A 23,570-nucleotide genomic window follows, 5' to 3' on the forward strand; every position below is an offset into this window, starting at 1 on the left:
ACAGCCAGCTAATCTGATTCACTAATGTCTTACAGGAAATTCTATGAATTATTCAAGGCTCTGCACAGCTCTTGCCTTTTCTCTCACACCTTCTCTGATTGGCCAAGCTCTGACCTCTCCCTTTCTTGGACGAAGTCCACAGCTGGTAGCATCACTTGGCACCCATGCGTATTCCTTAGATCATGAACTCTTCTGTGTCTGTGACTTGTCTTCCCAGTGAGGTTTTGAACTCCCTGAGGCAGAGACCTTATCTTTTGCTTCTTGTGTGCTTCCCTTAGTAGCCAGTAAAATGATTAATTCACTCAGTATGTATTTCGAGTGTGCCACTCCGCGCCAGACAGGTGGTCCAGGTGCTGGGGATACAGGAGGAAGCGATACAGATGCTGAACTCTGACCTTGACATTCACCAGAGGAGGGCGCAGCAGGCCAGCGTCAGGTATGGCTGTGTGTGAACCTGGTTGGAGTCCCTCCACGGGAACACTGGCACAAAAGAAGGGGCCGAGGTAAAACAAGTCTTTGGGGGAATGATTCCCTTTAAAAGTGGATCTCTCTCTTCAGGTTGCCTCAAATATCAAAGAATTGCCAACACAATATTTATTCACAGATTTCCAAGCAACTCAGACGCATCCCTGTCCTCATGAACCTTCCATCTCAGGTCGGGGAGGAATAGGACCCCAAATAAACTGTAGCAGGCTGGGTGGTGCTATGGAGAACAGTGAGGCGGGCAGGGGGATGAGAAGTGTGAGAGAGGCAGTCCACAGTTTTTAAAAGGATAGGGAGGGAGCCCAGCCAAAGGAATGGGTCATTTGAGCCAAGATCTGAAGGAGATGAGGGAGGGGTGGAGCCAGGAAGGTGTCTAGGGTAGAGAGTGCCAGGCAGAGGGAAGAGCTGGGTCAAATCTCCTGGAAGGTTTGAGGAGCCTAGAGGAGGGCGGTGGGCTGGAGCAGACTGGGCAAGGGGCGGGGGGTGGGGAGGAGATGAGGTGTGAGAGGTGAAGGGGTCTTGTGAGTTCTTGCCTTATCCTCTGAGATGGGTGGTTTTGGAGGTTCCCAGGAGAGCACTGCCCTGATTTGACTGACCTTTTAAAGGAATCCCTTTGCTGCTCTGTGGAGGACAGGCTGTAGAGGTGAGGGGGTGTCAGGAGACCAGTGGGGAGGCAGTGATATCCAGGTGAGAGCCGCTGGGGGCCTGGACCAAGTGGTGTTGGCGTGATGAAAAGTCAGATTCTGTACATATTTAAAAACATTTTTATTGAAGTCCAGTTGATTGACAGTGTTAACTTCTACTGTACAGCAAAGTGACTCATTTATAATATAGATTATTTTCCATTATGATCTCATCACATGATATTGAATATAGTTCCCTGTGCTTTATAGTGGGACCTTGTTGTTTAACCCTCCCGTATATAATAGTTTGCATCTGCTCATCCCAAACTCCAGTCTCTCCATCCCTCCCTGATGCCCCCCTGCCCACCCCGTGGCAACCACAAGTCCATTCTCTATGTCTGGGAGTCTGTTTCTGTTGCATAGATAGGTTCATCTTTGTCTTTAGATTCAGATTCCATACATGTTTTAACGATAAAGCCCACAGCATTTCCTCACAGGTTAGCTGTGAGAGGTGAGTGAGAGGACCAAGCGATTGGAAGGAGGGATTAGCTGGATGGAGAGAGGACTTCAAGAAGAGCAGGAGCTCCGCTGGGAATGTGCTGAATCCAAGTGGAGACGCGGAGTGGGTGGTTAGATTACGACTCGAGTTTGGGGGAAGAGGGACAGAGGAGGTGGAGGCGGAAGTTATCAGTGAACTTACAAGTGGTGCTTTGAACCCATGCTGTGTGGCCAAGATGACCAAGGGCCTGAGTGCTGGTGGAGGAGAGAGGATGGAGCTGGAGGCTGGGGACGGGGAGCCGTCTGAGTGGGTCCTCACCGCAGGCCCTTCTCTCCCCTTCCTGAGGCTGCACCATTGCCTTCAAAGCCCAGCTCCGCTGCTTGCTGGCTCTGTGTCCTTGGCCAGATCATTGCCCTCTGCAATCTGCCCTCCTGCAAAAACAGGGGAGACTTAGAAAATTAAATAATATGTGAAAACATTAGAAGCAAAATCCTGCTAGCTGTCATTATTGTTACTGTGGACTATGTCGTGCTGGTGATTCCAAAGGGGAAACCCCAGGCTCCTGTCCTCAGGGAACTCATGGTATAGACACCGCAAGGAGCCTCAGAGGAGACGTGGCCTCGGGAAAGGCCAGGACCAGGTGCTGCGGGAACGCGGGGCTGGGTGGGTCGGGGGACGCCGAGGGCGGGAGGGCACTGGCCAAGGAAGGCTTCACCTCAGCAGGGGCTGAGGATAAAAGAATGAAAGAATGGAGGGGCTTGGAGGGGTAGCGGTGGGGCGGCTGCTGGGACCACTCTGTGGAGGCGAGAGGTTTAGCACAGTTGGGGCAGGGAGGTTGTGAGGCTGGCTCTGGTGAGGTCAGATCACAAAAGGCCTTGTTGGCCAATCCAAGGAGGGGAGGAGCAGAAGGAGGCTTTGGAATTAGTTCTGTGACTTGAGACAGACTAATGTTCAAACCCAGTTTCCTCTTCTATAAAATAGTGCTCATGACTAGCCCCCTGCGGGGAGTTGGTGAGAATTCTGAGGCGGAGGTTGTGAAGTGCTGAGACAGAGTTGGCCTCTGAGATGGTGGCTGGTCGTCGTCACCATCATTGTGTTAGAGCCTTGTGTGACGTTGAAGAATGTTAAATGTGGGGATGGATGGATGGATGGGTGGGTGGGTGGGTGTCCTCCAGAGACTTGGGATTAACCCCAGCCAGGATGGAGGGGAGGAATTTCAGGCCCAGGGTGACCACAGCAGAGGGTCTGACAGAGGCTGGGAAGGTGCAAGGTCTGTTGTCTTGTCTTGGAGACTCAGAGGCTGTCCCCTAGTTTGGTGTCTCATAAGCGTTTCTCACCGGCTTGTTTCTGGTCTCTCTCTGCCTCTGCTTCTTACTCCGTTTGTCTTTCTGACTCTGCCTTTTCTGTCTCTCTGTGTCTCTCTGAGTCTCCTGTCTCTCGGTCCCCTTCTCTCTCCCTCCTCCATCTGGTCTGGGTGGGATCTCAGGGCCTTGCCAGGAGTTACGTGGGCAGTGTGTGCCAGCGCAGACTGGCTGCAGACCCCCAGGACGCAGCTCCAGCTCCATCAGGGGAGGGTGGTGGCAGATGGCATGTGCCTCTGAGCTTTTTGTGGGGGCTCCCCCACCCCCACCCAGGGGACCTCGCCTTTTAACAGTGCTGCCCAGAAAGGGGATGACTCGATGGTACGGGATTATCAGTGATGGAGAGAGAGGTTTCTTTCTTTTTTTTTTTACAGCAAGGTGATTCCATTTTACATGCATGCATTCTTTTTTCTTTTAACATTCTTTTCCATTCCAGTAACTGGATACTGAATGTAGTTCTCTGTGCTGTTCAGTAAAACCCTGTTGCTTATCCACTCCATATATAAAAGTTTACATCTGCTAACCCAGCCTTCCACTCCGTCCCTCGAGCGGTCTCTTTGGAGGCCGTCCTGGTGCCTGGGGCCGCCTGGGCAGGTGGGGGTCTTCTTTCTGCTGACTGGCTGCCTCGTCCCGCAGGTTGGTGGATGACCGCTGTGTGGTGGAGCCCGCGGCTGGTGACCTGGACAACCCGCCTAAGAAGTTCCGAGGTGAGTCCTCTGCACCCCCCGCTGACTCTCCTGCCCCGTGGCGTCCTGGGCGTGGACGCAGCCCGGGCCCAGCGGGTGGGTCAGGCCGGGCGCCCGCAGCCCTCGTGTCTGTGGAACCCCCGTCGGCCGAGGACGCCATCTTGTCAGGGTGGCCTCTCTCTCCACTTTCATGGGGGCACGCGGTGCTTCTCAGGGGCGCACCACCTCTGGCCGGGGGCCTGTCCTCCCCTGACCTCCCCGCACCGTCCGGGCTCTGTGCGTGACTGGGGACCTGCTCAGGCCAGAGGAGGCCCGGCCGGGGGCCCACGTCCCCTCCTCCCTCCTCCCGCCCCAGGCGGCGCGGGGGACTCCTGCCTGAGGGGGCTTGTGGTGCGGGCTCTGGCTCTGCTGTGTGACTCTGGGCGTCTGCCTCCCGGCTCTGTGTGCCCTGTGGTCCGTGGGCGCCTCCGCCCGCCCCGCAGGCCTGGGGTTGAAACCCTGCTGCCCCGAACCCTGCTGCCCCGGTGCCCAGCAGGGGAAGCTGTCATCGGTGACTCCCTGTGAGGCTGAGGCAGGCAGACGGATCCTGGGTGTGGTGGGCAGGGTGGGAGCGGGCCAGGACACGCCGGGCGGTGCCGCCTGTCTGCCCGCGTGGCTGCTCCTGGGGGAGAGGTCAGCTGGGATTGTCCCGAGAGGGATGCGGTTGAGGGAGGGGGCAGGATTCAAGAGGGCCCTGTGGCCTCCTGGGCATCTCTGCCGGGGCCTTGCCCATCCGTCGGAGTACGGAGACAGAGGGGGTCCCCCCAGGCCACGGGGGGCCCACATCTGCTGTTCTGCTTCTATCTGTGCCTGAGTGGGCTCTTAGGTCGGGGTGTGCCTGGCCACATGTCCCCTGTGTCTAGCCCCGTCTGGTCACACTCCCTCACCTTTTCCCCGACCCCGGACCCCTCCCCGGTTCCCACCAGCGCCGCCGGTGTTCTTTATCGGCCTTGCTCCTGATAAACGTGGACGGCTCAGGGTGCGCATGCGGGCCACCTGCTCGGACCACCCTGGTCCATGAAGTCGGGGTGGGGGGGCAGTTAGGGTGAGGGCGGGCACACGGGCACGTTCCTGGAGCCGGAAAGAGGACAGCTGGCACTTCTGCTCTGGCTGAGGGCTTCGCGTGAGTTCTTAGGGAGAACTTAGGGCTGGAGGGCTTGGTGAGGGTCCCGAGGCTGGGCTGTGAGGGGCTGGGGGGCGGGGTCCGGGGCCGACAGGAGAAGACAAGGTGGCGGTGTGTGGAGTCAGCTGTGTGGCGAGGTGGGCGGTGGTGACGGACAGTGGGGTGTGGTGGACCAACGCTTGCCCTGGAGTTCCCGGAGACAGAGTTTGGGGCCAGTTTGTGACAACAAAACCTCTACTTAGCAGAACAAGTGCTCCTTTGACTTCTTGCCCTCCTCCCGCCCCCTCCTTTCTCTTCCTCCCTATAGTCCCAAAGCCCGTGAGCAGGGCCCCCCCAGCCTCGGGGGCTGCCCCATGATCCCCGGAGACACCCGGGGGGCTCAGCCTCCAGCCTCCTTCCTGCCCCCTCTGCCCTTGGCCTGGGTGTCGGGGTGAGGCGGGCAGAGGCCCCTCCGGACCCCCTGGGGCCCTGTGTGGACCTGAGAAGAAGCCCACTCTCCGGGACAGGGCAGGAGTCCGTGCGACCCCCTGGCTGGCGGGTGTTCGCTGGAGTGTGAGAACCTGGGGTCAGAGACGTGGGCACAGACCTTCCCAGCTTCGAGACCACAGTCCAGGGGAGAGAAAGGCCGATCCTGGCCCCCAGCCCGGGAGCCTGGTCTCTCACTGTTCTGTGTTTCTCCCCAAAACAGCCCTGGAGGGAGACCCCCCCGCCCAGGGTGTGGGGGCTGCGGCAGGCATCTAGAACTTGCCCAGAGCTCTCAGGGATGGCTGGCCATGTCCTGAGGCCGCCGGGGGTGGGCCTCTCCGTGGCTGGGAGCTGTGTCTCGCCCTCTCTCCCCACGCGGCGGGGTCCCCCTTCCCCTGCCGACCCTGGAGGTCCCCAGGCGGGTCGGCCAAGCCTGTGAAGCCGCCGCCCGGCCTCCATCGGCCTCTGGTTAGCTCTCTGCTTGTGGTCTCAGCTCCGGTACCTCCCAGGGCCGTCCCAAGCCCCGACACGCTCAGGAAATTCTTTCCGGAGCTGGCAGGGCCCCGGGAGGCCCAGGCTGCGGGCGCCCCAGTGTGTCGGGTACCACACGCCAGCCCGGCCTCCATGGCCTCCGCTTCGCTGCGGGGGCCTCAGGTTATGGCTCCCCCGAGTCCTGCTCTCCCTCTGGGCCGGGTCTGGGCAGGGCCCGTCCCACAGCCCTCTTCTCCTCCACGCTGGCGCGGGAGGCCCAGTGCAGAAGGACGCGCCTCCTTGTCTCCCTGGGAAGCTCCGCGCTCACATCCCTGCTACGGCAACCCCATGAAGAGTGTAGGGGTCACCTACCCCATCCAGTGGGGGGCAGGTGCGGGGCTGGATGAGGGGACTTCCAGTTCACACTGGGTGCTTCACACTGGGTGCCCTCCGCCCCCAGCCTCAGGCCTCTGCTCTCCCTGACCATCTTCCAAGCCCGGTTCACTGTTACTTGTATTGTGATTAAGATCCATTTCAACTACTAAAAAGAGCACGTAAGCAAAAATAACACACATCGGTGTACCCACGACTGAGCTGTCTCAGATCCTTTCTGCCATGGTTATTTCAGGTCCTCTGCATTCCTAAAGAGACAGCATCTTATGCCGAAGCCCCCTGCGTCTTCCCCAACTGCTCCCCCTTCCCCCTCCCCAGAGGCAGACACTCTCAGAAAGTGGGGTACCTCATCCAGGGGCCGGCTTTTATGCTTTTGCTACTAATCTGTAGAGACATTTCTTCGAGTTATATAGGGTATTCTTTTCCATTTTTCCGACCCCATATGTTAAAGGTAGCCTTCTGTACAAATCTTCCTGCAGTTTTTTTTTCATGCCGCACTGTCTTTGGGGATTTATCTGTGTTGATCCCTGTGGCTGTAGTTCATCTGTTTAATTGCTGCGTAATACTCCACTGGGGGAGTCAGCTGCAGTCCTTTATTCGGTTCTGTTGTGAGGAGCCTTTGCTTCATTTGCAGTTTTTGACAGTTGCCAACAATGCTGCAGTGGGCACCTGGTGCACACGTGTCTCCTGGGCTCGCGGGCAAGGGTTTCTCGGTGTGTTCCGAGGCGGGTGACCCCGGTGGGGGGCCTCTGTTCATCTCTCTAAGAACAGCCTTCCTCGGGGGCTGTGCGCGTTCACCCCGGCTCACCCCCGACACTGTGGCTGCCCTTTGCTGCAGCCCCATCCTGGTTTGGTCCCACTGAAATGTCTTCCAGCCCGCTGGGTGTGAAATGGCATCTCACTGTGGTTTTAATTTGCATTCCTCTGACTACTAGTGAGACAGAACATCTTTTCATATGTTTATGGGGTACTTAAAATTTTACTCTTCATCTTTTCTGTTTTTCCTTCTTGTAAAAGGAATACAAATACAGACTCTAGGATCCAGATGAGAGCACTGGTGCCCCCACCCCACCCTCTCCTGTCCCCATTTCCAGGGACTGCCCTACTGGAGAATCCAACTAGGTAATTTATTCATTCGGTTACACCTCAGAACACTGTGCAGACATCCATCAGGGCTTGCTCTCACGCCCTCTTCCATCTCCATTGTTGTTCCTGTAGGTAACCACTTTGTTCAGTGTCTTATGCATCCTCCAGTGGTTCTTGCAAATGCAAACATATATTTAGACTTCCCCCCTTTTTCATACTGTTTTTTGGGGCCATACCCACGAGGCATTGGTTTCCTAGTTCCTCAGCCAGGGATCAGGGGTCAAAGCCATGTCACTTGCAGTCAAACACTAGACCACGAGGGAAGTCCCTAATTCTATATAGTCTGTTCTGTATCTTTGCTCTTTCTACTTAGTGAGTCTTGCTGTGGATAGATCCTACTGGAGACCTTCTATATTCAGTTCAGTTCAGTTCAGTCGTTCAGTCGTGTCCGACTCTTTGCTACCCTATGAACCACAGCACACCAGGCCTCCCTGTCCTTACCAACTCCTGGAGTCCACCCAAACTCATGTCCATCGAGTCGGTGATGCCATCCAACCATCTCATCCTCTGCTGTCTCCTTTTCCTCCTGCCCTCAATCTTTCCCAGCATCAGGGTCTTTTCAAATGAGTCAGTTCTTCGAGACAGGTGGCCAAAGTATTGGAGTTTCAGCTTCAACATCAGTCCTTCCAATGAATACCCAGGACTAATCTTTAGGATGGACTGGTTGGATCTCCTTGCAGTCCAAGGGACTCTCAAGAGTCTTCTCCAACACCACAGTTCAAAAGCATCAATTCTTGCGTGCTCAGCTTTCTTTATAGTCCAACTCTCACATCTGTACATTAGTACTGGAAAAACCATAGCCTTGACTAGACGGACCTTTGTTGATAAAGTAATGTCTCTGCTTTTTAATATGCTGTCTAGCTTGGTCATAACTTTCCTTCCAAGGAGTAAGCGTCTTTTAATTTCGTGGCTGCATTCACCATCTGCAGTGATTTTGGAGCCCAAAAAAATAAAGTCAGCCTTGAACTCTCTTTCCTCCCCCCCTTTTTTTTTCTTTTAAAAACTCATTTGTAAAAAACAAACAAACAAAAAAACTCATTTGTATTCATATTCCTGGACAACTGTGAAAACTGTTCCTATAGATGATCTAGTTTTAAGCATTTCAAAAATATTTATTTTTTAATTGTGGTGAATAGCTACACAAACTTTACCGTCTTATTCATTTTTAAGTGTATCATGTAGTGTACTGTTCAGTCACTAAGTTGTGTCTGATTCTGTGACCCCATGGACTACAGCACGCTAGGCTTCCCTGTACTTCACTGTCTCCCGGAGTTTGCTCAGTCTCATGTCCATTTAGTCGGTGAGGCCATCAAACCATCTCAACCTCTGTCATCTCCTTCTCCTCCTGCCTGCAATCTTTCCCAGCATCAGAGTCTTTTCCAGTGAGTTGGTTCTTCACATCAGGTGGCCAAATCATGGGAGCGTTAGCTTCTGCATCAGTCCTTCCAATGAATATTCAGGGTTGATTTCCTTTAGGATTGACTGGTTGGATCTCCTTGCTGTCCAAGTGACTTTCACGAGTCTCCTCCAGCACCACAATGCGAAAGCATCAGTTCTTCGGCACTAAGCCTTCTTTATGGTCCAACTCACATTTGTACACGGGTACTGAAACGACCATAGCTTTGACTATATGGACCTTTGTTGACAAAGTGTACAGGTCATAGGAATTCCATGGCAGATCAGTGGTTAGGACTCTGTGCTTTTATTGCTGAGGGCCCCTGTTGGATATCTGGTTGGGAAACTAAGATCCTGCGAGTTGCATGGCCTGGCCAAAAGAAAAAAAAAGTGTATAGGTGTATGGTCAGTGGCATTAAGCGCTCTCTCATCAGCCATCACCACTGTCCATCCACAGAACTGCTTTTCCTTTGGTAAAAATGAAGCTTTATATCCGTTAAATAATAACTCCCCCTTCACACCCCATTCCCCTCACCCCACCATCCGACTTCCTGTCTCTATGAATCTGATTAGTCTAAGTACTTCACATGAGCAGCATCATACTGTATTTGTTCTTTGGGGACCGGCATATCTCTCTTAGCCTAACCGGTCCAAGGTTTACCCAGGTTGCAGCCTGGATTTCTGGCCCTCCCCCGCCACGGCGCCACAGCCGCCCTCGCGGGGCTCCCCTGTAATTTATGTAACTAGTCCCCTTCGACGGGCGCATGGCCTGAGACCAGTCTCGACCATTCTCGACAGTGTTGCTGCAAGACCCTTGTCTCTCGTCACATTTTTTAAAACGGAGGTTTGTTGATTTATTTAGTTTTGGCTGCGCTGGATCTTGTTGCTGCACAGGGACTTTTCTCCAGTGGCGACACGGGGACTCTCGTTGTGGTGGCTTCTCTTGTTGGGGAACAGAGGCTCTCGGGAGCCCAGGCTTTGCTGGTTGTGGCATGCAGGCTCCGTTGCCCCATGGCATGTGGAATCTTCGCAGACCAGGGATCAAACCCGTGTCCCCTGCGTTGGCAGGCGGATTCCTGACCTCTGGACCACCGGGGAAGCCCTCTCGTCGCTTTGTACAACTGTGACTGTGCCGTAGGAATGCAGGTGGTCGCGGCTGTTGTTTAAGGACCAGTGGCGAGATTGCTGAGTCCCAGGGAGGGGACGTCTGTGGGTTCTGATCCAGACTGCAAATTTGCTCCCCGCTGGGATGGTCCCGTTTAGTGCCTCCCGCAGCGGTGTAACCAGAGAAGGCAAACCCATTCACCCTGTCCATCATTTCTTCTGCTGGCTACCCCAGGTCACCAAATGTTGTGCTTATTCCAGGAGAGGTTTGCTCACTTGGCCCATCCCTCCACTTTCTGCCCCCACCTCCCCCCAGCAGCATCCTGTGGCTGGTGTAGATTCTCCACTGACTGTCACCTTTATAAACCTGAGTATCACGGTCACACCTTTATTTCTCATCCCGTCAGCTCCTACAGTGCTCTGCCCGGCATGCACCTTCTACCAGCCACGCACCCTGTAAGTTTCACATAGTTAAGGCTGAATAAGCTTTGCGTTCTCTTCTGTAACGGCAGTGGAGTCTTCAGTGTTCTGTAAGTTGAGTCTAAAAGTTAAAGATTAGAAACAGGTGTTTACATGATTTATGCAGAGTTTATGCATAATTGTGTTTGTGTAACTTTATTCCCTGTGCTTTGTTCTCATCTCAAATCCCCTGCTAGTGTTTTTCAACCTTGGTTGAGCAGAAGAACCACTTGGGATTGAGGGTGTGGGTGGGGTGTGCCTTTAAAAATGCTAGGCTTCATCCACTGCCCAGCTCTATGGGGGACCTGAGAGTTTGTGTTTTTTTAAATCTCCCAACTCCCCTGTATGATTCTACACAGTGGTTTTTGGAGTGTTATATACCATAATCAGGAGGAGAAGGGGATCACAGAGGACAAGATGGTTGGATGGCAACCCTGACTCAATGGACATGAGTTTGAGCAGGCTCCAGGAGATGGTGAAGGACAGGGAAGCCTGGCGTGCTGAAGTTCATGGGGCTGCAAAGAGTCGGACATGACTGAGTGACTAAACAACACCAACAGTCAGTTTCCAGGAATGTCAGTTGATTTTGTTTAATAAATGACTGTCCTCTTGTCTGCAGCCTCACCAGCCCTACGCCCGGCACCCCTGGTCCATGCCCAAGCACACAGTCCTTACTGTAGGAAGCCTCCCTGGACCCCGACTTTCCTTTGGCCTTTGATGCTGCTGCTCCTGTGTGGGTCCAATCCCCTGCTGCCCTTACACCTTTCCTTCTCTCCGCCCTTCTGCCCTGAAGTCTGGTGAAAAGGAAGGTGCTGGCCCCTCCTGGGTTTGGGCAGGGCCACCTCTGGGCAAAGAGCGAAGCAGAGTGGAAGCATGGAGATGTGCACCGGGGTGAACCTCAAGCATTAATTTATTTATTCATTTTACTTTTTGCTGTGAGGGGTCTTTGTTGCTGTGCACAGGCTTTCTCTAGTTGTGGTCAGTGGGGGCTACTCTCTAGCTGCAGAGCACAGGCTCTCAGGCACGTGGGCTTTATTAATTGCGGCTTGAGGGCTCAGGAGTTGTGGTACATGGCCTTAGTTGCCCTGTGGCATGTGTAATCTTCCTGGACCAGGAATCGAACCGATGTCTCCTGCATTGGCAGTCAGATTCTTAACCACCAGACCACCAGGGAAGTATCCCAGAAACATTTTAGTGGGCTCAAATCATTTATTCATTCAATAAGCAATTTTTTTACTTGCATTTCTCCTCTGTTTTTTAAACTGTTTTAAAAATTGATGTGTAGTTAGTTTATAGTGTTGTGATAGTTTCAGATGTATAGCAAAGTGATTCAGTTATATATACTTATATATATGTATGTATGTATGTATTTATGTATGGGTTTCCCTCATGGCTCAGACAGCAGAGAATGTGCCTGCAATGCAAAAGACCTGCGTTCAACCCCTGGGTTGGGAACATGCCCTGGAGAAGGGCATGGCAACCCACTCCAGTTTTCTTGCCTGGAGAATTCCATGGACAGAGGAGCTTGATGGGCTACAGTCCATGGGGTCGCAGAGTCGGACACGACCGAGTGACTAACACTATATGCTATGTGTATGTATATGTATTCTTTTTCAGATTCTTTTCCATTATAGATTGTCGCAAGATACTGAATATAGTTCCCTTATCCAGTAGACCCTTGTTATTTGTCTGTTTCTGTGTATAGTAGTGTGCATATGCTAATCCCAATCTCCTAGTTTATCTCTCCTCCCACCCCAGCCCTCACTCACCCCTTTTGGTGACCGTAAGTTTGTTTTCTGTATCTGTGGATCTCTTTCTGTTTTATTTTTTTATTTTTATTTTTTTCTTTATGTTTTATAAATAAATTCATTTACATCACTTTTTAGATTCTGTATATGTGATATCATATGGTATTTGTATTTCTCTTTCTGACTTCACTTAATATGATAATCTCTAAGTCCATCCATGTTGGTGTAAACGGCATTTTTTTTTTTTATTGCTGACTAATATTCCATTGTATATATATACTACACCTTCTTTAGCCATTCACGTGTAGATGGACATTTAGGTTGATGCTGTGTCTTGGCTATTGTAAATAATGCTGCTGTGAACATTGGGGTGCATATATCTTTTTGAATTAGAGCTTTCTCCTAAATATGCCCAGTAGTGGGATCAACAGGCATTATATGTTATGTATTGTGGGCAAGGCTCTAAGGGAGGATCTGTGTAAGAGAAAAAGACAAATTTGACAAGTTCTAGGTAGCAAGTTTCCAAGAAAGATAAAGAGGAAGCGGGAGCAGGGAGGGATCACTTCTGGCGTCAAGTCTCTGCTGGGATGCTCAGGGCAGCGTATGTTCTTCAGATCCAGGTCTGACCCCTTGTGGGCCGTTAAGTCCCTGTCATGGGGTCAGCCATCCTTCAAAGAATGCGATAGAATAGCATTAGGATGCATCTCCTGATCCATCCAGTGAGTTTTAAACGTGAAGCTTTTTTATTTCTAGAAATTCTGTTTGGTTCTTTTTCTGCTGTGTCATATTTTATAGTTTCCCGTTTCTTGCAGAGACCCTCAAGCTCTTCTTTCATTGATTTAAGCAGAGTTTTATGGTGGTGGCTGTGTTTGAGTCTCCTCGGGTCTGTTTCTAGTGTCTTGTTTTGGGCTTGTTTTCTCTTGTGGCGTCTGGTTCCCAGGAATTCCTGGTTATCTTTGACTGTATATGGGTCATTGCATTTGAACATCTGGTCTGAGGGGCTATAGACCAAAATGATGGTATCTTCCTCCCGAGAAGGTGTGTATATCCTGTCCTCAGATTTCTGGGGACCCCGCCTGCCCAAGACGCGAGCCTGAAGCCAAGCTTGAGTTTGGGGTTTCTGGCACCATCCAGGGGACTCCGTGGGGCCCTAGTTCCAGGAAGGAGATGTTCTCGGGGGTCAGCCTATGCTAGGGGTGTAGCCCTTTGAGGGTCCAGCTTTTAAAGGGAGGGTCTCCTGTTATACTTCCCACCTTCCCTGGACCTGGGCTTGAATACCTGCCTTGTCACCTGGCAAAGCCGTCCAGATGAGTTCGTTTTCTCTGGACTCAACAAATGCCTGGTAAAGTTGCTTGGGTGTTTACATACCTCCTTGGTTCCCCTTTCGATCTTCTGTTCTGGCTGGATGACCCCTCACTCAGTTCTTGGCTTGTGCTAAAGTTGCTTCAGTTGTGTCCGACTCTTTGTGACCCTGCAGACCATAGCCCGCCAGGCTGCTCTGTCCATGGGGTTCTCCAGGCAAGACTACTGGAGTGGGTTGCCATGCCCTCCTCCGGGGATCTTCCCCACCCAGGGATTGATCCTGCGTCTCTTACGTCTCTTGCATTGGCAGGCAGCTTCTTTACCACTGAGCCACCAGGGAAGCCCCTCTCGGTTCTCTAAGAAGTCTTAAAATAATACACGTTTGAAAAATCTGGTTGTTTTCATTGTTTTCTGGTGAGGTGGGACCAGAATGGATTATAACCAGGGTTCTCTGCCCTGTCAGGCCTAGAGCCTACTCATCACCACCAGGGACAGGAAGTCCCCATTTGTTTCATGAAACGGTGACCTCACAATCTCTTTCCTCCGTGAGTCAGGTCAGAAGAGTGAGAACTCTGCTTTCAGGCACCCACGGCAGCGTCTGTCTCCCCTCCATTTCTCCTCTCTGCTTTGGGTGTGGCGGGGGTCAGCTGGGTGGGGAGGGGCGGGTTGCACCCCATCACCAGGGCTTGCTGCCCTCCCCGGCTCCAGGCTCACTCAGGGCCTGGCCTGCCCCCTCCTGTCTAAGTAGACCAGCCAGCCAGACTCAGAGCCTCCCTTTAATATTATAAAGTGGAATTAAAAAACAATACAATCTATTCATATGCATATTTATGTAATATAAAATGGGGGTGTCTAGGGCCAGGATCTGAGTGAGCCTGGAGCCTGGGGGGCGGGGCGGTGGGGGAGGAGGGTTTGCGGGTAGGGAACAGGGACAGTGTAATGCCCCAAGCATGACTGAGAAAAAGATGGACAACAGTGATAAGCAAGTAACACACAGATTTTAGAAGGAAATCTTGGGCACAATTAGAAGACTCCAGGCAGCAGTCAGAGCTGGCCTCTGACACGGCCACAAACATAGGTGGTGGGTGCAGCCATGTGATACCTCCTCTGAAACAGCACAAATCTCCCTGTGAGGTTTGAATAACAAAGGACAACACAGATCCCTGTTTGTATTGGAGTTGCATTCCTGGAAAAGACAGTGTTTGCTAAAAGCATACAAAAAAGACTGCTTCTGTGCACCACGCGGCCCAGAGCGCGCCGCAGGCATCCACCTGTGAGCGGGCGGACCCCTTTGTGTTAGGAGCGCTGGCGCCTAGCATCCCTTGTCCTGCCCCCTACAGGCTAGCTGTGACCTCACTGGTTGGGAACAACAAAATCACCCCTCCCATTTCTAAAACAACCCAACTCCCCAACTCTACGAACTTATGTGATGACAGGGGACCATAGAGCCCTGAACACTCACTCATTTAGCCTGGGAAAGCACGGAGACTTCCTGGGAGGGGTGACACCCAGCTTCTTGAAGGTTTGGCAGAACCTGTGAAGACATGCTCTGTGCGAAGAAATTGAGTGTTTCCGAAGTGATGCCCTCTCACGCTGGTGGCACCAGGGTGGGCAGACTAGGGCAGCCTTGTTGGCTGCATCTGCTTGTGGAATTGTCTTTTCCCCCCTGCTTTCAAGGAAGTTCTGTGTTCTCTGAACTTTGCCTCACTTGGTTTCCCTTCCTGATGACCAGGGGCCTCTGCCTGCTTGTGGGCTAGGCAGAAACCCCAGTTTTGTTTTTGGTTTCCAGCGGCTGTCGGACTAGCTTTGACCAGAGTGGGGACATAACCTTCCCTTAGAGGGTAGAGGGAGGGGCCTGTGGTGGGGGCGCCCCGACTCTGTGATCTGCCTCCCCGGGGGCCCTGTCTGGGTTCCCAGCACAACTGTCTTCCTCCTGTATTGCTGCTGGTCAGGGAGGCACAGCACTGCAGCTGGAGAGGGGTCTTAGAGGCCATGAGCTCAGTTCTCTGCTTTCCTGGGATTCCCTCCTGCGACAGAGAGCTCACTGCCTCACAACACAGCCCACGGTATTGTCAGACAGGCGCTGTCCCCATGCCAGCATTTCACAGCACCCCAAATCCTGTCTCTTCTCACCGCACTTCAGGGTTTTCCAGCTCATGCCTCCTTTTCATAGGTAGAAAAATCTTAACACTCTTTCTGGAGTTTGGGCTTATGAAAATCATTGACGTTGTATCTATTTCCAAAATAAAACCCAGCTAATAAAGAACTTATTTCTGGAATTTTAATTGGCTCTGTCCTAGGTTGAATTCTCTAGAAGCAGAGCCTCAAAGGGAGAATTATGAAGAAGGGGTCCCAGGCAGAGTATCAGGGAGCCCCCCTCCTACAGGCCAGGGACGAGCCGAGCAAGGAGGTGGTTTCAGGGGAAGACAGGCCTCAGGTTGATCCCACAGGGACCACCAGACAGTCTCCTCCTCCTGCCGCGGGATGGAGGCCACCTCTGCTGGGGGGGTGGGGGGGGATGTATTGATGACTTCCCAGGGAACTGTGGGGAAGATAGTGGTGGTCCAGAGAGGAATGCTGCTGTGAACTGTCGGCCGCCAGAGTACAAAACGTGGAGCCAGACCGGGCACAGGAGTGGGGTTTTAAGGGCTTCTGATAAGCCTCCCGTGGGGAAGCGGGCATGCGTCCGCCCCCAGGTGAGGGGCCGGTGCTTCCCAGCCCCTCCGTCCTACTCAGCACGATCCAGGGTGCTTCAGGTTCTCCGGGGGTCTTCCGACGCTGCCTCTTCACCCCGGTGGGGCCAGGGGCAGTGGTGGGGGGCAGGGCAGAGGCGGGGTATATGGGCAGGGCTGCAGGCTGGGGTCTTCCCGGAGCCCCGCATGAACCGATCTCCCTCTTTCTGCCCCCCAACCCCCCAGACTGCCTCTTCAAGGTGTGTCCCATGAACCGCTACTCAGCCCAGAAGCAGTACTGGAAGGCCAAGCAGACCAAGCAGGACAAGGAGAAGATCGCTGACGTGGTGCTGCTGCAGAAGTTACAGGTGTGGGCGTGCGGGTGTCCACTGGCCCGTGTGTCTCACGAACCCGGGCACACGCACAGGGCTGCCACTCATCAGGGCCGACAGGGCCTAGTGGCCGAGTCCTGAGGTTTGACCCATCAGGCCAGAGACCTATGTGTGTCGCTGTGAAGGAGGTGGGGGGTCTGAGCCCGGCCAGAGGCCCACTCATCCACCCCTCTGTGCCAGTTGGAGGCAGGTGTCTTCTCCTCCAAGCCAGTGCAGCCCTGTCCCAGGACCCGTGGCACAGTGAGCTGTGGACTGCCTTCAGCGGGTCTTAGCTAGGTCTTCAGCGGGACATCGTAGTGCAGTGAGAAACCTGGGCAACTGTACATGGAGTTACTGTGGCTTCTAGAGAAGTGCTTTCAGTGAACCTGATTTGAGAACTAGTCTTAACCTCTCCCTCATTCTGTAGAGTTGGAGCCTGGGGCCGTTTGAGGGGACTAGGCTGTTGGGGCCATCCTACGAGTTGGCATGGGGCTTAGATGGTCCCTGGGTCTCTGGCCGATGTTGTTGCGTGGGGCCCAGCTGTGGCTCTCTAGGCCTGGCATTCACATCCTGGCTAGTTCTCTCCGGACCGAGCTCAGGGCTCCCAGCCCAGTCCCCGTAGAAGCGAGTGGGAGGCTTACCCAGGGTCAGCAAGGTTGTAGCATGCTGCTGGGACCCTCCCCTGGGCCTGGAGCCCCAGCCCCTCCCACCACCAGGCCGGCCTTGCTTCCAGTATCGCCTTCCCCCAGGAGGTGGGTGTGAAATGGGGAAGAGGGCCCGCCCCGCAGCTGTGAGCCATGCTGGAGAGGGGGCTGGGTGTGCGCTGCTGAGCTGTTTTACCCGAGACCGTCTTCACCCCCGCTGGGGGCTGTCGCGAGCTTTTTCCCTGCTGCTGCCCTGCTGCCGCATGCCCAGGCTGGGCTGTAGGTCTGGCAGGGTGTGGGGCATTCACGTGTGGGCAGATCCTCAGCACCACACGTGCTCACACAGCCAGGCACTGAGGTTTGTGCAAAGTCACGTGGTACCTGGCACGGTGCCCCGCAGACACCTTCCCACTAGCTTCAGGCCTGAGGCCCAGATAACGGGACTGAGGAGGTGGAAGGGGCAGAGGGACCACTGCTTTAAGGAGAGCTGGTCTGATGGAGGAGATAGCGCCGCCCCCCCACCAGCAGGACCCCCCCGCCCCAAGTCTGATGCAGGAGGCATGGTGTATCCTTAGGCAGCTTCCAGGCTCATGGGACAGAAGAGCCTAAAAAGGTGTCCTTAACGGGAGGCAAACCAAATCCTGGAGGACCGGAGCTGGATCCTTCAGAGTTGGCTGTGGCCCGTCAGGGAAGGCTCCCTGGAGGCGGTGGGCCGGGAGCACACGCAGTGCTGGGGAGGGAGAGTCTCAGAGGAGAGGGAGGAGGAGGAGGAGAACATGGTGCCCAGCATACCTGCAGGGCTGGGCCAGGGGTCCTGAGTCGGGGCCCCAGGACTCTGGTGTGACGGGGGAGGAGGCCCAGCCTTAGGTTATCTGCTGGGGGTGTCGGGGCTGTAGGGGGCTCAGGGGTCTGTTGGCTGCCCCCTGCCCCAGAGTGAGGTGGTGGGAAGGGGGCAGAGAGGAGGGGCCTAGTGCCCCGGGCTGCCTGCTGGGTGCCCAGGCTGCCCCTCTGCACTCTGAGCCTCATTCTCCCATAGCAGCAGGAGGAACAGGGCAGATGGCCTGGGGTGGGCGGGGGTGGGTCCCTCTGGGTGCAGTGGCAGGGCCTATGGGTTCGGGGGTTTGGGGGGCCGCCCTCCACTGCAGCCTGTGTCTGTGCAGCATGCGGCCCAGATGGAGCAGAAGCAGAACGACACGGAGAACAAGAAGGTGCACGGGGACGTCGTGAAGTACGGCAGCGTCATCCAGGTGCGGGCGGGCAGCTGCGGGCTGGGGCTCCCCCCGGCCGGCCTGTGGGACGACTGCCCGCCCGCCTCTGCTGTGCCCGGTGCCTCTGAGCCGTGTCCACGGGGGTGTGTGTGTGTGTTCAGCACGGTGGTCGCCAGCGCAGGGCCTGGAGCCCCGGGGGCCGGGCTCACGTGCTTCTGTGGCCTGGGCGAGTCGCTTCCCCTCTCTGGGGCTCTCCTTCCCCAGCCGGACAATCAGGCCAGCGATAGTAAATACTTTTGTCCAGCTGTTCCAGGGTTACGGGAGCTAATACGAATACGGTGTTTAGAGCAGCGCTTTTTTGTGTGATCACCTGGGTGCCAGACTGGGTGTGGTGTGACTGTGCGTGTGGTCGTGTTTGCGTGTTTGTGTCCTGTGTGTCCAAGGGTCCTGTGCACCCCCTGCTCTGATGGGCCGGCCTCCTGGGGTGACCTCACCACCCCCCCGCCCCCCCAGCTCCTGCACATGAAGAGTAACAAGTACCTGACCGTCAACAAGCGGCTGCCGGCCCTGCTGGAGAAGAACGCCATGCGGGTGACGCTGGATGCCACGGGCAACGAGGGCTCCTGGCTCTTCATCCAGCCCTTCTGGAAGCTGCGGAGCAACGGGGACAACGTGAGGATGGCCTGGGGGGAGGGCCCAGGTGGAGGGCACAGGCCGCAGCTCCGTGGGGGCTTCTACAGGGTCCTTGGTGGGGGGGCTTGCACAAGCTCAGGCCTGTTTCTCAGGGGGCAGAGTGACCAGAGAGAAGCCTGGGGGCCCGGCCCTCCGCACACTCACCCTGCTCCGTTGGTCCCTGTAGGTGGTTGTGGGGGACAAGGTGATCCTGAATCCCGTCAACGCCGGGCAGCCTCTGCATGCCAGCAATTACGAGCTCAGTGACAACGCCGGCTGCAAGGAGGTGACCGGGGAGGGGGAGAGAGGGGTGGGCTGATGTAGGCTGGGACCTGGGATGCATTACAGGAGTGCCTGCACCTGGCCAAGCGTCTCTCGAGCAACACAATCCAAAGAAACTATGAGACTAAGCATAACAGCATGCATTCACAGTGGGGGCAATTATGAACGGTAGGATGCAAAAAGGCCAAAAACCAACTGCTATTTCTGAGATACTGGGAGCGAAAGCCAGGCACTGCGCGTGATGGCTGCACAGGCACCAGCAAGGGGGCGGCAGGCCGCCTCAGCCACACCTCCGGCCCGGCCCGGCCCGGCCCGTGGATCCACCCCCGCTCTCACCCTTTATAAGACGAGCTAGCAGGGCGCCTGGGACTTGTTTTTGCTCCCTAGGGCTGCGGCATGAATCCTGCTAAAGCCTTGTCTGAACTGGTTGTCTGGCCTCTTATTAATTTCTGTTGATTAAAGAGTCCAGGGACCCTCGTTGGTAGTCTCTTTGGGCCGACCCTGCAGTGGAGGAGTGTCTATACACCCCCTCCCCGCATGGTCGCTCCCTGTGGCCCTGTCTACCCCTGGAGGGGCTGGGTGGGCTGGGTGGGCCTCCCCGCCCCCCTTTCTGTCTCCCAGCATCTGCCCACATGCTCCACCCCACAGGGTGGCCGCCCCAGGGCCGCTGGGCTGGGGTCTGGGGGCCCTGGCTGGGAGCAGACACCCCCTCCCTGTGCTCATTACTGGGGGCTGGGCTGGTTTCCCCTCACTGCTCTGGGCCTTCAGCCCGGCCCACTCCCCAGGGGCTGGGGGCCTGCGCAGCCTCACGGGTCTCTGTGCTTCCTCAGGTCAACTCTGTGAACTGCAACACCAGCTGGAAGATCAACCTGTTCATGCAGTTCCGAGACCACCTGGAGGAGGTGCTGAAAGGGGTGAGGACTGCGGACACCCCTTCCCCTGCCGCCCCGCCCGCCCCGGGTCCCCTTGCCTGCCTGTGCCCACCTGCTGGCACCCGGCTCTGCTCCCTGTCCGGCCCCCCCTCCACACACCCCCTTCTCTGGCTCCACACCCCCTCCAGCCCCCCCACCCAGCAGGGCCGTCCCCAGCCGCCCCGGCTGGCCTCACCTCATGAAGAGAGGCTCCATCCTCTCCCAGTCCTGGCTGAGCTCACTTTGTTCTCTGGGAAGGGGCTGTGGGTGCAGATCCTCTGAGCGCTCTCCCCCCTCACCCACGCCTCTCCGCAGTCCCAGCCCAGGCCCCCTACCCTCTGCCCCGTGCCCGTTCCGGCAAGGACGCCAGGCTGCCCGGTCAGGGCCTGTGCCGGCTAGGGTGGGCGCTCGGACACGCGCGGGGGTGGGCTGGGGCTCTGTGTGCCTGCTGGCTCTGGAAGGCGTCTGAGACGGGTGAGCTCGCCCACCGGGAGGGTCCCCGGCTGCCCTGAGCCCACGGCCCGCCTGCAGGGAGACGTGGTGCGGCTGTTCCACGCGGAGCAGGAGAAGTTCCTGACGTGCGACGAGTACAAGGGCAAGCTGCAGGTGTTCCTGCGCACCACGCTGCGCCAGTCCGCCACCTCGGCCACCAGCTCCAACGCCCTCTGGGAGGTGGAGGTCAGAGCCCCGCTTCCGGCCCCGCCCGCCCTGCTCTCCCTCTCTGGGCTCCCGCCCCTGCCTGGTGGGAGGCCACGCCCCCGCCCCCCGCCCTGCCCCCCCCCCCACCCCCCCAGCGTCTGTCTCCTCTGAGCCCCTCCGTGGCCAAGGGGCCGGAGAGGATCGCAGAGCCGCCCACCCAGAGCCCTCCGGGCCTGCAGTGCTCCTCCCATGCGTTTCTTCCTGCCTCGCCCAGGTGGTCCACCACGACCCGTGCCGTGGAGGAGCTGGCCACTGGAACGGCCTCTACCGCTTCAAGCACCTGGCCACCGGCAACTACCTGGCTGCGGAGGTGGGTGGGGAGGCAGAGGGCATCCTGGGAGCCCCGGCCTGGCATGTACGAGCGTGTGTGCCTGGCACACGCCTGCATGCAGACACGCGTCTGTGGACCCTGGTTTATTTGTGCTCGTTTATCTATTTAACCAGTATTTGTAGTCATGCTCGGGTGATAAGTCTCATGGGTATGATGATGCCCCTGCTCTGTGCTAGCAGCTGTCCTAGGCCCTGGGGCTACAGCAGTGAGCACGACTCCCAGCCCTTGTGGAGCTTACATTCTGCATCTGTCTCTGTCTGTGATGCACGGCCTTGTGTGTATTGGGGTGTGTGTGTGTGTGTGTGTGTCCGTCTGTCCGTCCAACTGTGGGTCTGTGGAGGGCAGTGATCTTGTGGGTGCGTCCTCCAGGGCTGGCATGAGTCCTGGGGCTGGGCTGGGCACCCCTGGGAGGGTAGGGGCTGCCTGTCCCAACCCAGGGTCGTATGTGGACATTGTTTTGGAGCGGGGATCATGTGGCTAACTCCCCACCTTGAATCTCTGAGCAGGAGAACCCCAGCTACAAGGGTGACACCTCTGATCCCAAGGCAGCAGGCGTGGTGAGGATTGGAGGAGGGTTTGGGGGCGGGGAAGGGTGACCATGCGTGGCTCTGGGGTAGGGGGGTGGGGAGTCCATGAGACCCTGGGAAGTGGGCTGGAGGGAGAAGGCCTCTCGGGTGGGATCCCGAGTGGTTTTGGGGGGCCTGAGAGGAGGGAAGGGCTCCTGCCTGAGTCGGGGTCCCTGCCCCCAGGGCGCGCAGGGCCGTGCAGGTCGCCGGAATGCTGGGGAGAAGATCAAGTACCGCCTGGTGGCTGTGCCCCACGGCAACGACATCGCGTCCCTCTTTGAGCTGGACCCCACCACGCTTCAGAAGACTGACTCCTTCGTGCCCCGGTGGGTGGGCGCTGTGTGCCTGGGGTTGGGGGGGTTGCCTGGGCTGGTAGCCGGACCCCCAGTACCCCCTGCGCCACTGTCCTTCCTTGCAAGACCCGTCCCTCTGGAGATCCAGATCCGAGGCAGCTGTAGGCAGCTCACCCCCACTGAACTTGGCATGTGCCGGGCCGCGGGCCCTGCACCCTGGGTGCTGCCTTCTCTCCCGTGTTCTTTACAGCTAGTCGGTCTGGGGCTCAGGACACAGTGGGTGCAGGGGACGGACTCCCTGACCTTTAAGGTCCTCCAACCTGGAGATTTTAGGATGGAACATCAGGATGCTTCCTGGGTGTCAGTGAGGCTTTAACATTGACCTCAGGCAGCTGACTCGGTCACTTGGCCCTGACATCCTCACCTGAGTAGTGGGATTATCGAGTTACCCATCAAAGGGCTGATGGGAGGATTAACCAATCCCTTATCTGCATCTTGAGGCCAGATGTACTTGGAGGTTCAGATTGTTTCTCATTTCTGAAAGGTAATTGTGTTTCACAATCAAAGACATGACTATTTCTGACGCGAGACGCAGGCGTGTTGACACTGAATGGGATAAATAGTGTAAATAACCTCATTTGTCCAAATGAATTTGGGTCGCGAGCTTGCACGCATGCCTGGCCTCTTGGAGCGCGTGGGTCTGGGGAGAGCAGGCGAGGTGTGAGGGCCTGGGAATGCATGGCAGTTAGCACAGGGCCTGGGGTTTCTCTCCTCTGGCTCCTCACCTGGGGGGGATGGGTGCCCCTGGCCCACAGCCACTGGCCGTGGAGCCAGGAGGAAGACGCAGGGCCGCGGGGGTTAGAGCCGGGAGGTGCTGCAATGTGTTCCCTGTGCCGCCTGCAGGAACTCTTACGTCCGGCTGCGGCACCTCTGCACCAACACGTGGATCCAGAGCACCAACGTGCCCATTGATGTTGAGGAGGAGCGGCCCATCCGCCTCATGGTGTGGGCCCTGGGGGCTGGGGGCTGGGGGCCGGGCTGGGAGCTGGGGGCCGGGCTGGGGGCCGGGGGCCGGGCTGGGAGCCAGGGGCTGGGCTGGGGGCCGGGGACCGGGCTGGGAGCCAGGGGCTGGGCTGGGGGCCGGGGGCCAGACTGGGAGCTTGGGGGCCGGGCTGGGGGCCGGGGGCCGGGCTGGGAGTTGGGGGGCCGGGCTGGGAGCCAGGGGCTGGGCTGGGGGCCGGGGGCTAGGCTGGGAGCTGGGGGGCCGGGCTGGGGTCCAGGTTGGTCCCTGGAGGCCCTGCTGACCTGTATTCCTGCAGCTGGGCACGTGCCCCACCAAGGAGGACAAGGAGGCCTTCGCCATCGTGTCGGTTCCCGTGTCCGAGATCCGAGACCTGGACTTTGCCAACGACGCCAGCTCCATGCTGGCTAGTGCCGTGGAGAAGCTGCATGAGGGTTTCATCAGCCAGAATGACCGCAGGTGGGCCGCAGGGGCCAGGTTCCGGGGGTTCCCCGAGAGTCCTCGTCCTCCTGGGGTCTGTGTCTCATGGACAAAGGTGGCAAAGCAGAAGCCGGACAGGCTGGGTGGGGTGACAGGAAGGGACTAGTCCCTGTCAGGTGCTGG

The 23,570-nt window shown here is 56.5% G+C and overlaps 1 protein-coding gene and 1 long non-coding RNA gene across 2 annotated transcripts in view; one reads left to right on the forward strand and one right to left on the reverse strand.

The window, feature by feature from the left end:
• ITPR3 (inositol 1,4,5-trisphosphate receptor type 3) overlaps positions 1 to 23,570 on the forward strand; it is a 68,104-nt gene that overhangs the window by 10,865 nt on the left and 33,669 nt on the right. The window contains exons 2-13 of the mRNA XM_043450965.1: positions 3,603 to 3,673; positions 16,216 to 16,337; positions 18,145 to 18,231; positions 18,706 to 18,864; positions 19,052 to 19,150; positions 19,977 to 20,060; positions 20,589 to 20,735; positions 20,971 to 21,066; positions 21,594 to 21,644; positions 21,837 to 21,979; positions 22,850 to 22,949; positions 23,266 to 23,426. Of these exons, the coding sequence (XP_043306900.1) occupies positions 3,603 to 3,673; positions 16,216 to 16,337; positions 18,145 to 18,231; positions 18,706 to 18,864; positions 19,052 to 19,150; positions 19,977 to 20,060; positions 20,589 to 20,735; positions 20,971 to 21,066; positions 21,594 to 21,644; positions 21,837 to 21,979; positions 22,850 to 22,949; positions 23,266 to 23,426 (1,320 nt within the window). The remainder of the gene's footprint in view (positions 1 to 3,602; positions 3,674 to 16,215; positions 16,338 to 18,144; positions 18,232 to 18,705; positions 18,865 to 19,051; positions 19,151 to 19,976; positions 20,061 to 20,588; positions 20,736 to 20,970; positions 21,067 to 21,593; positions 21,645 to 21,836; positions 21,980 to 22,849; positions 22,950 to 23,265; positions 23,427 to 23,570) is intronic.
• LOC122430154 lies at positions 18,713 to 20,419 on the reverse strand. The gene is made up of 3 exons (XR_006266245.1): positions 20,254 to 20,419; positions 19,030 to 19,140; positions 18,713 to 18,843 (listed from the first exon to the last, which is right to left on the reverse strand). It is a non-coding gene; the product is annotated as an uncharacterized LOC122430154 (long non-coding RNA).

The sequence above is a fragment of the Cervus canadensis genome, chromosome 28, assembly GCF_019320065.1.
Source record: "Cervus canadensis isolate Bull #8, Minnesota chromosome 28, ASM1932006v1, whole genome shotgun sequence".
Classification (NCBI taxonomy): Eukaryota; Metazoa; Chordata; class Mammalia; order Artiodactyla; family Cervidae; genus Cervus; species Cervus canadensis.